This window comes from Bombina bombina, chromosome 2 (assembly GCF_027579735.1).
Source record: "Bombina bombina isolate aBomBom1 chromosome 2, aBomBom1.pri, whole genome shotgun sequence".
In the NCBI taxonomy this organism is placed as follows: domain Eukaryota; kingdom Metazoa; phylum Chordata; class Amphibia; order Anura; family Bombinatoridae; genus Bombina; species Bombina bombina.
Window position 1 is genome coordinate 444881364 of NC_069500.1, and position 16964 is coordinate 444898327.

Consider the following 16964-nt stretch of genomic DNA (forward strand, 5'->3'; position numbering starts at 1 on the left):
TACAAGTATTTATATTACCCTTATATTGGCAACTGAAATAGTTGATTTAGACTGTGGTATCCCCACCTATTCTGAAAGTTTTTGGCCTCCAGGCAAAGCTGTGTAAACACAGCCAGTAGAAGAAATTACACTCCCAGTGGGTTATAGAAGAGATAAGGTAATAAAATGTTAATTTTCCATTGTTCTCTCTGAGTATTGGTGATTTGTTTATAGACAGATATAAGTTAAAGAAGCAGGTTTATGTACACAATGTGATACAGTAATGAGATCTGATTATACCTACAAGCTCAACCCATTTTATTAGGTTGTGGCTTCAAAACACCAAATTAACTAATTCATATACTGTACACAAATAAGCCTTAAAAAAGCAAATCTCATACATTTTATACTCTTCGGTTGGGTAAAAAGTAATTGGAAACAGATTAATGGAAAAACTATTTTATTGCATACTGTCCCTTTAAGCCTTTGGCTGGGGTGTCTTTGCCTCCTCCTGGTGGCAAGGTGTTGTATTTCCCAACAGTAAGGAATGAAGTTGTGGACTCTCCCTGCCTTATGAAAAAAAAACCCACCAGATATAAAATGTGTTAGTTACTAGAGATAATGAATAATCTGTGTTACTTTTGTACCTGTTTACCTAATATATCACATTCAAAACAAATCAAGGGCACACTTTATTTTGATGCATAAATACATTTATTGTATTTACCAACAGTTGGCACTGGTCCAGTGGAAGCTAAAATTGACAGTCTAAACAAAGCTTACATTTATCATTGTCCTGTCTCATGCACATTGTGTTGACATCTTACTTCTTAAAGGGACAGGAAACCCCAAAATTGTATTTCATGATTTGGATAGAACATACAATTTTAAACAACTTTCCAATTTACTTCCATGATCAAATTAGCTTAGTTCTTTTGTTATCCTTTGCGAAAGGGACAGCATTGCACTACTGACAGCAACATGAACACATCTAGTTAGCCAATTACAAGAGACAAATGTGTGCAGGCACCAATTAGCAGCAGCTGCCACTAGTGTAGGATATGTGCATATTCTTTTTCAACAAGGGATACCAACAGAACAAATCACATTTGAAAATAGAAATGAATTTAAAAGTGAATTTAAAAGTGTTTTAAAATGACATGCTCTATCTGAATCATGCAAGTTTAATTTTAACTTTCCTATCCCTTTAATTATAATGTTCATTTAATAAAGCAGGCTATAACTTTTAATGGCTGAGTAGTGTTAGCATGCAAGCCTTCAGGACACGGAGGTCTGCCTGTCCAACTAAGAGGTATCATGTTAACTAAACTTGTCTCATGTTAATTCCTTTGTGTAATGACATTTTGCCGCTGGTATAATTTTCCATAGGACAAAATCTAGTATTTGACGATGTTTTGTAACACACTACCACATCCAATACTAATTCGATACAATCAGTAACTTTACCTTTAAAGACTGCTTTTTAAAAATTTCAGAATTCCCCCCATGTTTAAGAGACAGATTTGGCATAGTCGTCTTCACTGCGTCATACAAAGCATCAAACTCTTGGTTTACAAAAATATCCTATAAGAATAAAATGTAAAAGGTAAAGTCATTGTACTTACATGCACATATTTTTTTTCTTATTAAAAATAATTTATCTAACATAGAAACATGGGCCTGCGATGAATAAATTGTCTCTGGTAGAATGTTATGTCAAATTTAAAGAAATTTCAAAACATTATAAAACATTTTGTTCATCGTAAAGAAGAAATGGTCAGCGGTCTTATAAACATGCATCTCTGCAATTACTCAATCGCAGGAAAAAATGTAAATATATAATAATCATGGTGTACAACTGTATATAAACTGGTAAAATCCATAAGATTACATTTCACCATGGCATAAACCAAACAAGCCAATATTGCCTATTCCATCAGTAATCACATGTAAAAGAGAAAGTATGGACCTGAAATCGATATTACAAGTTTTAACAAACTTTCTCGCAATGTTCAACAATTTTTTAAATTTTTCAAATATTGGACATATATTAATATAAGCAAATACAAAGGTTCACATATTTAACTGAGACAAAAGATTGTAGGTCTCACTAGTTAATAAGGAAAGAAAGTAGGAAGGGAAGAGAGAGAGGGAAAAGAAAAAAAAACAAACAAACAAAAAAAACAAAGTTGTTCCAACATGCTAGCGCAGGGGATAATGTTAGTTAGGGTTATAGAATCTAATTTATATCTGTTTGCGCCACAAAGCCAGCATCATCTCATGAACCTCTAATTTATAATCCCATTCACTTTTGATTGATTTTGGTTGATTTCCAGCAACTTAACCATTATCTCAGTACAGCTTTCTTAAAGGGACACTGAACCCAATTCTTTTCTTTTGTGATTCAGATGCATGCAATTTTAAGCAACTTTCTAATTTACTCCTATTATCAAATTTTCTTCATTCTCTTGATATCTTTCTTTGAAAAGCAACAATGTAAGTTTAGCTGCTGGCCCATTTTTGGTGAACAATCTGAGTTGTTCTTGTTGATTGGTGGATAAATTCACCCACCAATAAACAAGTGCTGTCCAGGGTCTAAACCAAAAATTGTCTGGCTCCTTAGCTTAGATGACTTCTTTTTCAAATAAAAATAGCAAGAGAACGAAGAAAAATTGAAAATAGGAGTAAATTAGAAAGTTGCTTAAAATTGCGTGCTCTATCTGAATTTACGAAAGTAAAAATTTGGGTTCAGTGTCCCTTTTATTAACTGTTAAATATGAATCTGTTATCTGGTGAAATTAATAAAAAAAAATGTGCCATACATTCTTAAAGGAAATATTTACATGTAATCCATGTAATTCATATCTATTTAAGTAGATGAAAGCTGGACACGTTAATCATGGAACGATGTAACTAGACCCGCACTGGAAGTACATGCCAGCCAGGCTGAAATGCATTTTAGCGTGTTTCAAATTTGAATAGAATAATTTTTTAAATGCACTTGTTAAACTTGCTTCTGTTCAAATTTAAAATGCACTGATGTTCATTTCTGTTTTGTCTGGAATGCCCCTTTAAATCAGAGCTTTCCAAACTTTTCATGTTGGTTACACACTTTTTTGAACCTACATTATTTTGTGACACAGTAATTCAGTTGTACTAGCAAACAGGAGACACACATAAATGATATTATAACAAAATGTATTTACAAGTAACAGTATGTAAGTATGTGCAAGAATTAAACAAAAGTTTAATAACATCAATAACTACTTACCCTTTTAATGGGATGTATGAGGTTGATGGGATAAACACATATTTTGTGGAATATTAGATAAAGACACTCGCATTTCATCATCAAGCATTTTTAAGCTTCCACTTCCTATCCATATATCAGGAGCAGCAATGCACTACAGGGAGCTAGCTTCTGACTGGTAGCTGCACATGTATGCCTTTTGTCATTGGCTCACTCAGTGAGGGATATTTATCAAGCCGTCAACCGCAAATATGCTGGAATTCCGCAGCGCAATTGTGGCGAGCTTGATTCAACCTAGTTATCAAACCCTACAGACCGGTAAAAGTTGAAATCTGTGATGTAACATACGATCTGCTGGTCTCAATCAAACACAGATCGATGCTTACGTCATTACAGATGTTCCGAATACACATTCAGCACTATTTGACACTTTTTCAAAGTTATCAAATCGTTAACCAGTATGCTTGCGGCTATTCCGGCCCAGCGTACCTGGTTTTCAATCCACCACCCTGGTGGCCGCAGATGCCATAGGAATCAATGGGAGTCTGAAAGCACCGAAAGTTTATGTTCGATGCTGCCAGATATCCCATTGATTTCTATGGTAGAAAACCAGTAATGTTTACACCGAACATAAGACCCGAGTCTAAACACCCCTAATCTGCCGCCCCGACATCGCCGCAACCTAAATAAAATTTATTAACCCCTATTCCGCCGCTCTCCGACACCGCTGCATATAAATAAAAGTATTAACCCCTATCCCACCGCTCCCAGACCCCGCCGCAACCTAAATAAAGTTATTAACCCCTAAACCTCTGGCCTCCCACATCACTAACATTAACTAAACCTATTAAAGGGACAGTCAACACCAGAATTTTTGTTGTTTAAAAAGAAAGATAATCCCTTTATTACCCATTCCCCAGTTTTGCACAACCAACACAGTTATATTAATATACTTTTTACCTCTGTGATTACCTTGTATCTAAGCTTCTGCTGACTGCCCCCTTATTTCAGTTCTTTTGACAGACATGCAGTTTAGCCAATCAGTGCTCACTCCTAGGTCACTTTACGTGCATGAGCTCAATGTTATCTATATGAAACATGTGAACTAATGCCCTCTAGTGGTCAAAATGTATTCAGATTAGAGGCAGTCTTCAAGGTCTAAGAAATTAGCATATGAACCTCCTAGTTTTAGCTTTCAACTAAGAATACCAAGAGAACAAAGCAAAATTGGTGATAAAAGTAAATTGGGAAGTTGTTGAAAATTGCATTCCCTATTTAAAACATGAACGTTTTTTTTGGACTTGACTGTCCCTTTAACCCCTAAACCGCCAGCCCCCCACATCGCCATAAACTAAATTAAGCTATTAACCCCTAAACCTAACAACCCGCTAACTTTACATTAAAATTACAACATCCCTATCTTATAATAAAAACTTACCTGTAGAATTAAAATAAACTATATTAAACTATTAATTAACCTACCCTAACTATTATACTACAATTACATTAAACTAGCAATTAAATTAACTATATAACATATTAAAAAACTCTAACCCTACTCAAATTATTTAAATCTACTATTAAAAATGACTAAATTACAAAAAAAAAATAAACGCTAAGTTACAAAAAATAAAAAACACTAAATTACGAAAAACAAAACAAAATCACAGTATCAAAAATAAAAACGAATTACACCTAATCTAATAGCCCTATCAAAATAAAAAAGCCCCCCCCCCCCAAAAAAAAACCTAGCCTACAATAAACTACCAATGGCCCTTAAAAGAAATCAGCTCTTTTACCTGTAAAAAAACAAAAAATACAAACAACCCCCCAACAGTAAAACCCACCACCCACACAACCAAACCCCCCAAATAAAAACCCTATCTAAAAAAAACCTAAGCTCCCCATTTGTATGGGCATTGCCCTTAAAAGGGCATTTGGCTCTTACCTGCCCAGACCCTACTCTAAAAATAAAACACACCCAAAAAACCCTACACTAACCCCCGACAATCCACTTAGAGTTTTTGAAGTTCCGCTTGAAGGATCCATCCAGCTGGCAAGAAGTCTTCATCTGGGTGGCCTCTTCCATCTTCATCCATCCGGCAAAGTCTTCATCCATGCGGCCTCTTCTATCTTCATCCATCCGGCACGGAGCGGGTCCATCCTGAAGACATCCGGCGCGGAGCTCCTCTTCAATACAGTCGCCGCCGTAAACTGGAACTTGAATGCAAGTGACGTCATCCAAGATAGCGTCCCTTGCATTCCTATTGGCTGAAAGGTTCCAATCAGCCAATAGGATTAGAGCTGCTAAAATCCTATTGGCTGTTCCAATCAGCCAATAGGATTTGAGCAGCGGGATAAGGGTTAATAACTTTATTACAGTTGCAGCGGGGTCCGGGAGCGGCGGGATAGGTAGGGGTTAAACATTTTAGTATAGTGGCGGCATTTAGTGACAGGGTATAAATAAAGTTGGTAAAAAGCTGAAGAGCAGCGAGATCGATGACTGTTAGTTAACAACAGTCCGATGCTCATCGCCCCGTACTTGCGCTGCTTTTTGACGTCGGTTTTTATAAATATGGAGAGCGTATTCAGGTCCGCGGCCGCGATATTAGGCGAGCGTATTGGTGCCGGCGAATGCAGCATAGTTGAGGCTTTGATAAATATCCCCCAGTATGTTCAATTAGCTCCAAGTAGTGCATTACTGCTTTCAACAAAGGATACCAAAACGAATTAAGCAAAATTAATAACAAAAGTACATCGGAAAGTTACTTTAAAATTATATATTCTATCTGAATCATGAAAGAAAAATATTGGGGTTCATGTCCCTTTAAAATGGAACACAGCTTGAAGTAAACCATCATCTTTAAATAAGCTTAAACTGTTAAATGTGGCATTCCCTGTTAGACATAAGATATGTTTCCTGTATAACTATTGCTATTGGCAGTTAAGTAGTCATGTCGTCATAGCAGCCGTTCTTGTGATTTATAGACATCAGCTTCTTAATTATGTCAGTTGTATGTGTTACAGAAGAAGCAATGTCTCCTTCCACTCCAGTCAGTGCCAGATCAGGATAAATGCACCACATTATTCAAAGGGACAATTAAACCAATTTTTCTCATGTTCTGTCCTGTGGCTGCCCATATTTCCCTCTCCCCAAGGGGTGCAAGCAAACAAATCGCCCAAAACTCTAAAAGCCAGAAGAGCAATTGAAGGAATCCCTTCACTATATTACTAATAATTTGTGATAGGAAGAACATTGAAGGGTGACAGTTACTTAATAAAGTCTATGTGATTATACAATAATACCATACCAATAGATTCTGTTCTCTAAAGTAAAGGATAATCATAAGACAAAGGAATGGAAATTAAATTGACAACAGAATTCTTTATGGTTATTCCATTTGAATCTGAGAAGCTTTCTTAGAATTTTACATTTAATTTCAAGCCTTTTTATGAATCAAACAGCTCCAGTGCTCCCACATAATTATTAACATACATAGGGTAAAAATGCCACTCACAATCTTAGACCTGCTGCGCTTAAACCTTGGAAAGGTGGAACGCTGTAGAGTCTGCAAAAAAACCCCAACACTTTGACTTCTGACTTCAGTTCAGCGTTTAAGCTGCTGCCCTCAGAGCTCTGCGAGTCTGACTGACTACTGCCCGCGCTGCAAACACACTGCTGTCCCACTCACTGACTACACGTGCAGTCATGAGCCGATTGAGGAGACTACACGAGCAGTCAGGAGCCAATGTGCCGCCAAAGTCACTAATGGGAATAGTTTCAGTTCCGGCTGAGATGTGCCTATAGGTTAAGATCTGTGACCCACTAGGTATCAATCACGTGTCAACCACGTGATATGCATAGCAGGCAGACGAAAAGTCAGAAACCAAAATAAAATTTTAAAAAGAAAATTATAAGTTTGTGCCGATTCCTGAAGCAGGGACACACCTACACACTGCCGCCAACAAACTAACGTGTTATCACACACAGTTTGGAAAGCACTGCTTTAAATACTTATAACAAATCGAACTAAGAATTATAGAGATATGAAAGTCCAAATGAAACTTTCATGATTCACATAGAGCGTGCAATTTTTAAATAACTTTTAAATTTCCTTCTACTTTGTTCTCTTGATATTTTTTGTTTGAAGAGCAAACATAGGCAGGCTCAGGAACATTCATGTGTCCTAAACCCTATATGGCAGTGGAGTTTATAACAATATTTTTAAAAATGCAAACACTGCTGACATGACACAAGCACGTTCCTGTGCTCACTTAGGTATGCTCTTCAGAAACGAATACCAAGAGAACAAAGTAAATATGACAATAGTTTGTTTAAAATATCATGCTCTATTTAAATTGTGAAAGCTTAATTTTGACTTTTACATCTCTTTAAGGACTAAAGTAGCATGAAAGACAAGTAAAATGCTAATTACAAACTTGATGGAATTTGCCAATGTACTTGTTACTGTGAAACAGCTTTAAATCGACATTGAAATCAATTTTTAAATGGTCACAAGACTCACAGAAAAATCCAGGAATTCCATAGCCGACTCAGGGTTTGCTTGTATGGCCTTCAGAATCGCAAAGCAGCCTTCACTTAGAATTGGATTTCTATTCATCTAGTAATGAAATTGTTAGTGTGATGATTTTTTGTGATTTTTTTTAAATTTTTCTGCTTTTGAGCACAAAACAATATTTATAGAAAAACATATTAGAGTGCAATAAGACAGTGAGAAATGCAGTTATATATTAGAAATAGAAAACAGGGGCCATGCTTTTTAACAGACAAACACAGAGGAAGCCAGAAAAGTAAGAAAACCCCCAATTCCAAATTCCAATCTATTAGAGTTAGCTGTGCAAAAACATTCTATTCAACTCAGGTAGTTATAGGCTCCTATTTTATGACATTCTTTTCCATTATAATGCACCAACGAACCGTGTAAAACTTTATAAAAATTGTATTAGTCCATACAGAGATTTTTTTAGATTACCCAATGAATAGTCAAAGTGCTGGGTAAAATACACTTTATAACATAAGTATCTTTTAATATGCTGTAATCAAGTGTGTTTTAGCCAGCCATGGCACATTGGCAATGCTCTTGAGGGATTTAAATGCTGCTGTTGAACTTTGTCAATGCAAAGTATTGGTGGAATGAACATGACTCATAGCCATCTAAAAATCACAAGGAAATGGACATTTCTCGTAAATGGTTAAAGAATCCCTAAAATTTTAAAACATTTTAAAAGATTTTTAAAATTAGGACAAAAATATTACACTGAAGGTATCACAATCCTAAACGTCTATAACAGAAGTTAAAGGGACACTGAACCCAAATTTTTTCTTTCTTGATTCAGATAGTGCATGCAATTGTAAGCAACTTTCTAATTTACTCCTATTATCAATTTTTATTTGTTCTCTTGCTATCTTTATTTGAAAAAGAAGGCATCTAAGCTTTTTTTTTGGGTTCAGTACTCTGGACAGCACTTTTTTATTGGTGGATGAATTTATCCACCAATCAGCAAGAACAACCCAGTTTGTTCACCAAAAATGGGCCGGCATCTAAACTTACATTCTTGCATTTCAAATAAAGATACCAAGAGAATGAAAAAAAATTGATAATAGGAGTAAATTAGAAAGTTGCTTAAAATGTCATGCTCTATCTGAATCATGAAAGAAAATATTTAGGTTCAGTGTTAATACCAGGGTGAGATAACAGATCATTATAGATGACGCCTGTCAACTTGTTATGCTATATAGAAATGATTGTATATTGTACTTACCCTCAGGATTCTCAGTGTCTTATTTTCTTTCATACATAATGAAAAACGTACAACTCCTTCTAGGGAAATACGATTGTTTCTTAAAAATAAATGATAATTTTGTGTAAATATGTTCACACCAGCATCATAAACACATGCTCTACATTAATTATGTATACTGTGCCACAACTTAACATACAGTGCCATGGTGCATATATATTAAGGGATTAATAATACAAAATAATACAATGGATAGCTAATGCAGTATACCTAAATTAACAACATGCAATGTGTGCCAGAATAAACTGTTTACAGGTGCGAGAAAATCCTGAAACAATAGAGTAGACTTGGCTGACAGCTACACAAGATGAACTATAAAAATGCAATATGATGATAAGGACTGGGACACCTGTACCAAGAGGGAAATCAAAATATGTCAATTTAGACATATTATTGAAAATGCTGTTTTCGGCGATCCAACACACTACAGGCCGGGAATCGTTGGTGGCCTCGTGGGCAGCACTCCCGGGATTCATGGGACAGCTGGTGGTATTACAAAGGGGGCTGAACCACGATGCACCGGTAGCTGCAAGGGAGCTGGATGGGGGGGAAGTTCTTCAAACCCCTCAATCACAGCTCCCTTAGCAGCTACAAACCTCCAAGACCCCTCATTTGAAAGATAATCCCCTGCCCTGATCTTAGATCAGTACAAGAAAGCAGATTTGCTTGAGCATATAACATTATAAGCACACTAAAAAAGTGGTACACCTTGAACACCTTGCAAAAAAAAAAGGGCTTTTATTTCTGTAATGCACAATGGGGCTTCTCTAATCTATACTGTAACCCCCATAAGCCAGTATTTTACAGGTTGCTACACTTGATGACAATTTAGTAAGGCGATCACAGTAACAGCAGTGGTCACTGGGACATTTTTAATACTATTTACTAAAATCTACGCAAAAATGTGTTTCCAGTTTTTTGCCACAGCTATCATACATGCCATGAATTATAAATATAATAATGGTATGTTGTGAATCTGCTGGCCTGCTGAAAAAAACAATATACCGGTATAATTTGTATGGGTCACTCACTGAAATTTGACTTACAATAGGGTTTAAATGTAGGTAGCAGAAAAAGCTCAAAATTGTCTCAGCACTAGGGTGAAAAAAGGCTTAGCAGCGAAAGGGTTAAGTAGTATATATAAGCTTATAAATATTATAACTAGTGACTTTGATTTTCCTTTTTTTATTTAATGAAGGCTGAATGTAAAAACTTACATTTTTCCTATCTTATGTTTATGTTCTTAGAGAACACTGTTACCAGACCAATTGAAAAATATCACTAGATTGAAAAGTTTAGAGAAATTTGCTATATGAGTGCAGTGACCAAACATAAAACAAAATAGGGTACCAGGTAAAAAAAAAGTCAATTCATAAAAAAGAAGGAAGGAAACGGAGAGATATCAATATACTACAATAAAACATATTATAATACCAAACAAATACATAAATAAATAATAACTTGTCTTTATGTATGGTTTACCGCCACCTCTTGCTCTTAATAGGATACTGTATAATATGGATGAGCTTTTAACCAATTAACCAATGCAAGACATGGGTGTTTTTTTTTTTTTTTTTAAAAAATAGGGAGGTTAAGCAGATTTACTGAGGATTTCTGGTTGTTTTGTTTCCCTACATTTCATTTTTAAAATGTTCCTGATTGCTCCACCTTGTGGTCTGTTTTGTTCTCGCAGCTAGTCAGTTTTCCTTTAATTTATTTGAGCTACTTGTCAGATATATCTAATGGATTGCTTTATAATTTAAAAAAAAATGCAAAAAACAAACAAACAATGGTGTCATAATAAGCACATGCCACAGCTTTTAAATATCATGGTTATCATAATACTATGGACTTAGTTGTTGTACACAAATTAGAAAGCCTTTTTGTCTCATACATACTAATAACAGTCATGTTATTAACCCCTTAACGACCGAGGACGTGCAGGGTACGTCCTCAAAAAAAAGGCAGTTAATGCCTGAGAACGTACCCTGCACGTCCTCGGTTTGGAAAGCAGCTGGAAGCGATCCTGCTCGCTTCCAGCTGCTTTCCGGTTATTGCAGTGATGCCTCGATATGGAGGCATCCTGCAATAACCTTTGGTAGCCATCCGGTGCAGAGAGAGCCACTCTGTGGCCCTCTCTGCACCGGAGATCGGTGGCTACCTGCGTTGGTGGGTGGGAGCCGGACCGGGAGGCGGGTGGCGGCCATCGATGGCCCTGGTTATGTGCAGGGGGGGCGGGATCGTGGGCGGGGGACGAGCAGGGGCGCGCACGGACGCGCGCGCGTGCACGGGAGGGCGGGGGCGGGCGCGTGCACGGGAGGGCGGGGGCGGGCGCGTGCACGGGGAGGGAGCGGGTGGGAACCGCTACACTACAGAAAATGATTTAATAAAAAATGTATAAATATCGAAATCTTTAAAAAAAAAAAAGATCAGCAAGGTGGTGGGGGTTTGTCTGTGTGGGGGGGGGAAGCTACACTACAGAAAAAAGCCCCAAAAAAATAAAAAAAGCACTTTTTTTTGCAAACTGGGTACTGGCAGACAGCTGCCAGTACCCAAGATGGCCCCCAATGAGGCAGAGGGGAGGGTTAGAGAGCGGTTTTGGGGGGGATCAGGGAGGTTGGGGGCTAAGGGGGGGGATCCTACACCCTAGCATATGTAAATATGCTAAAAAAATTTTTTATTTTTTTTAAAAAACCCTTTTATTTTAGTACTGGCAGACTTTCTGCCAGTACTTAAGATGGCGGGGACAATTGTGGGGTGGGGGAGGGAAGGGAGCTGTTTGGGAGGGATCAGGGGGTGGGATGTGTTAGGTGGGAGGCTGATCTCTACACTAAAGCTAAAATTAACCCTGCAAGCTCCCTACAAACTCCCTAATTAACCCCTTCACTGCTAGCCATAATACACGTGTGAGGCGCAGCAGGATTTAGCGGCCTTCTAATTACCAGAAAGCAACGCCAAAGTCATATATGTCTGCTATTTCTGAACAAAGGGGATCCCAGACAAGTATTTACAACCATTTGTGCCATAATTGCACAAGCTGTTTGTAAATTATTTCAGTGAGAAACCTAAAATTGTGAAAAATTTAACTTTTTTTTCAATTTGATCGCATTTGGCGGTGAAATGGTGGCATGAAATATACCAAAATGTGCCTAGATCAATACTTGGGGTTGTCTACTATACTACACTAAAGCTAAAATTAACCCTACAAGCTCCCTAAAAGCTCCCTAATTAACCCCTTAACTGCTGGGCATAATACACTTGTGGTGCGCAGTGGCATTTAGCGGCCTTCTAATTACCAAAAAGCAACGCCAAAGCCATATATGTCTGCTATTTCTGAACAAAGGGGATCCCAGAGAAGAATTTACAACCATGTATGCCATAATTGCACAAGTTGTTTGTAAATAATTTCAGTGAGAAACCAAAAGTTTGTGAAAAAATTTGTGAAAAAGTGAACGATTTTTTGTATTTGATCGCATTTGGCGGTGAAATGGTGGTATGAAATATACCAAAATTGTCCTAGATCAATACTTTGGGATGTCTACTAAAAAAAAATATATACATGTCAAGGGATATTCAGGGATTCCTGAAAGATATTAGTGTTCTAATGTAACTAGCGCTAATTTTGGAAAAAAGTGGTTTGGAAATAGCAAAGTGCTACTTGTATTTATGGCCCTATAACTTGCACAAAAAGCAAAGAACATGTAAACATTGGGTATTTCTAAACTCAGGACAAAATTTTGAAACTATTTAGCATGGGTGTTTTTTGGTGGTTGTAGATATGTAACAGATTTTGGGGGTCAAAGTTAGAAAAAGTGTGTTTTTTTCAATTTTTCCTCATATTTTATATTTTTTTTTATAGTAAATTATAAGATATGATGAAAATAATGGTATCTTTAGAAAGTCCATTTAGTGGCGAGAAAAACGGTATATAATATGTGTGGGTACAGTAAATGAGTAAGAAGAAAATTACAGCTAAACACAAACACCGCAAAAATGTAAAAATAGCCTTGGTCCCAAACGGACAGAAAATGGAAAAGTGCTGTGGTCATTAAGGGGTTAACGTATCCCAAGCTACATTGAGTATGTAAAGTAATTCATGTTTTTACCCAAGATGTAATTCTTCCAGTACATTATTAACCTTTAAAGCATCTCCCAAGGCACTTGCACCATCATTGCTAAATCCGTTATATGAGAGATCAAGCACTTTAAGAAATATGTTTGCCTAAAAAAACAAAAAACAAAAAAAGAAACAAAACATAAAAACAAGCCTGGAGAGGTTTTTTTATTCTCTCACACAAGACAGCCTCTCTTATAACAATGAATGTGGAAATATACTGTGTAATAATTTAGTTTTTTAAACTGAGTTTAGAAATGAAAATACACACAAGAAAGACTAGCATAGTTAAAGGGACATGCCAGCCACATTTTTTCTTTCATGATTTAGAAAGAGAATGCAATTTTAAACATCTTTCTAATTTACTTATATTATCTAATTTGTTTTATTCTCTTGATATTCTTTGCTGAAAAGCATATCTAGATATGCTCAGCAGCTGCTGATTGGTTGCTGCACATAGAAGCCTCGTGTGATTGGCTCACCATGTGCATTGCTTTTTCTTCAACTAAGGATATCTAAAAAATGAAGCAAAATAAATAATAGAAGTAAATTGTAATGTTGTTTAAATTTCTATTCTCTATCTGAATCATGAAAGAAAGATTTTGGGTTTAGTGGCCCTTTAACTTTTTCTTTCATGTAATTAGCAAGAGTCCATGAGCTAGTGACGTATGGGATATACATTCCTACCAGGAGGGGCAAAGTTTCCCAAACCTCAAAATGCCTATAAATACACCCCTCACCACACCCACAATTCAGTTTTACAAACTTTGCCTCCTATGGAGGTGGTGAAGTAAGTTTGTGCTAGATTCTACGTTGATATGCGCTCCGCAGCAGGTTGGAGCCCGGTTTTCCTCTCAGCGTGCAGTGAATGTCAGAGGGATGTGAGGAGAGTATTGCCTATTTGAATGCAGTGATCTCCTTCTACGGGGTCTATTTCATAGGTTCTCTGTTATCGGTCGTAGAGATTCATCTCTTACCTCCCTTTTCAGATTGACGATATACTCTTATATATACCATTACCTCTGCTGATTCTCGTTTCAGTACTGGTTTGGCTTTCTATAAACATGTAGATGAGTGTCCTGGGGTAAGTAAATCTTATTTTCTGTGACACTCTAAGCTATGGTTGGGCACTTTGTTTATAAAGTTCTAAATATATGTATTCAAACATTTATTTGCCTTGACTCAGAATGTTCAACATTCCTTATTTTCAGACAGTCAGTTTCATATTTGGGATAATGCATTTGAATTATTCATTTTTTCTTACCTTCAAAAATTTGACTCTTTTTTCCTTGTGGGCTGTTAGGCTCACGGGGGCTGAAAATGCTTCATTTTATTGCGTCATTCTTGGCGCAGACTTTTTTGGCACAAAAAATCTTTTCCGTTTCCGGCGTCATACGTGTCGCCGGAAGTTGCGTCATTTTTTGACGTTATTTTGCGCCAAAAATGTCGGCGTTCCGGAAGTGGCGTCATTTTTGGCGCCAAAAGCATTTAGGCGCCAAATAATGTGGGCGTCTTATTTGGCGCTAAAAAAATATGGGCGTCGCTTTTGTCTCCACATTATTTAAGTCTCATTTTTCATTGCTTCTGGTTGCTAGAAGCTTGTTCTTTGGCATTTTTCCCATTCCTGAAACTGTCATTTAAGGAATTTGATCAATTTTGCTTTATATGTTGTTTTTTTTTTTCTCTTACATATTGCAAGATGTCTCACGTTGCATCTGAGTCAGAAGATACTTCAGGAAAATCGCTGTCTAGTGCTGGACCTACCAAAGCTAAGTGTATCTGCTGTAAACTTTTGGTAGCTATTCCTCCGGCTGTTGTTTGTATTAATTGTCATGACAAACTTGTTAATGCAGATAATATTTCCTTTAGTAAAGTACCATTGCCTGTTGCAGTTCCTTCAACATCTAAGGTGCAGAATGTTCCTGATAACATAAGAGATTTTGTTTCTGAATCCATCAAGAAGGCTATGTCTGTTATTTCTCCTTCTAGTAAACATAAAAAATCTTTTAAAACTTCTCTCCCTACAGATGAATTTTTAAATGAACATCATCATTCTGATTCTGATGATTCTTCTGGTTCAGAGGATTCTGTCTCAGAGATTGATGCTGATAAATCTTCATATTTATTTAAAATGGAATTTATTCGTTCTTTACTTAAAGAAGTACTAATTGCTTTAGAAATAGAGGATTCTGGTCCTCTTGATACTAATTCTAAACGTTTAGATAAGGTATTTAAATCTCCTGTGGTTATTCCAGAAGTTTTTCCTGTTCCTAATGCTATTTCTGAAGTAATTTCCAAAGAATGGGATAAATTGGGTAATTCATTTACTCCTTCTAAACGTTTTAAGCGATTATATCCTGTGCCGTCTGACAGATTAGAATTTTGGGACAAAATCCCTAGAGTTGATGGGGCTATTTCTACCCTTGCTAAACGTACTACTATTCCTACGTCAGATGGTACTTCATTTAAGGATCCTTTAGATAGGAAAATTGAATCTTTTCTAAGAAAAGCTTATCTGTGTTCAGGTAATCTTCTTAGATCTGCTATATCATTGGCTGATGTTGCTGCAGCTTCAACTTTTTGGTTGGAAACTTTAGCGCAACAAGTAACAGATCATGATTCTCATAATATTATTATTCTTCTTCAGCATGCTAATTATTTTATCTGTGATGCCATTTTTGATATTATTAGAGTTGATGTAAGGTTTATGTCTCTAGCTATTTTAGCTAGAAGAGCTTTATGGCTTAAGACTTTTAATGCTGATATGGCTTCTAAATCAACTCTACTTTCCATTTCTTTCCAGGGTAACAAATTATTTGGTTCTCAGTTGGATTCTATTATCTCAACTGTTACTGGTGGGAAAGGAACTTTTTTACCACAGGATAAAAAATCTAAGGGTAAAAACAGGGCTAATAATCGTTTTCGTTCCTTTCGTTTCAACAAAGAACAAAAGCCTGATCCTTCATCCTCAGGAGCAGTTTCAGTTTGGAAACCATCTCCAGTCTGGAATAAATCCAAGCCTGCTAGAAAGGCAAAGCCTGCTTCTAAGTCCACATGAAGGTGCGGCCCTCATTCCAGCTCAGCTGGTAGGGGGCAGGTTACGTTTTTTCAAAGAAATTTGGTTCAATTCTGTTCACAATCTTTGGATTCAGAATATTGTTTCAGAAGGGTACAGAATTGGTTTCAAGATGAGACCTCCTGCAAAGAGATTTTTTCTTTCCCGTGTCCCAGTAAATCCAGTGAAAGCTCAAGCATTTCTGAATTGTGTTTCAGATCTAGAGTTGGCTGGAGTAATTATGCCAGTTCCAGTTCCGGAACAGGGGATGGGGTTTTATTCAAATCTCTTCATTGTACCAAAGAAGGAGAATTCCTTCAGACCAGTTCTGGATCTAAAAATATTGAATCGTTATGTAAGGATACCTACGTTCAAAATGGTAACTGTAAGGACTATCTTGCCTTTTGTTCAGCAAGGGCATTATATGTCCACGATAGATTTACAGGATGCATATCTGCATATTCCGATTCATCCAGATCATTATCAGTTCCTGAGATTCTCTTTTCTGGACAAGCATTACCAGTTTGTGGCTCTGCCGTTTGGCCTAGCTACAGCTCCAAGAATTTTTACAAAGGTTCTCGGTGCCCTTCTGTCTGTAATCAGAGAACAGGGTATTGTGGTATTTCCTTATTTGGACGATATCTTGGTACTTGCTCAGTCTTTACATTTAGCAGAATCTCATACGAATCGACTTGTGTTGTTTCTTCAAGATCATGGTTGGAGGATCAATTTACCAAAAAGTT

The 16964-nt window shown here is 36.8% G+C and overlaps 1 protein-coding gene across 1 annotated transcript in view; it reads right to left on the reverse strand.

The window, feature by feature from the left end:
* LRRC74B (leucine rich repeat containing 74B) overlaps positions 1 to 16964 on the reverse strand; it is a 61685-nt gene that overhangs the window by 13029 nt on the left and 31692 nt on the right. Inside the window, exons 7-10 of the mRNA XM_053699803.1 lie at positions 13159 to 13274; positions 9014 to 9092; positions 7756 to 7851; positions 1447 to 1563 (exon numbers count right to left, since the gene is read on the reverse strand). Coding sequence (XP_053555778.1) covers positions 1447 to 1563; positions 7756 to 7851; positions 9014 to 9092; positions 13159 to 13274 — 408 coding nt within the window. The remainder of the gene's footprint in view (positions 1 to 1446; positions 1564 to 7755; positions 7852 to 9013; positions 9093 to 13158; positions 13275 to 16964) is intronic.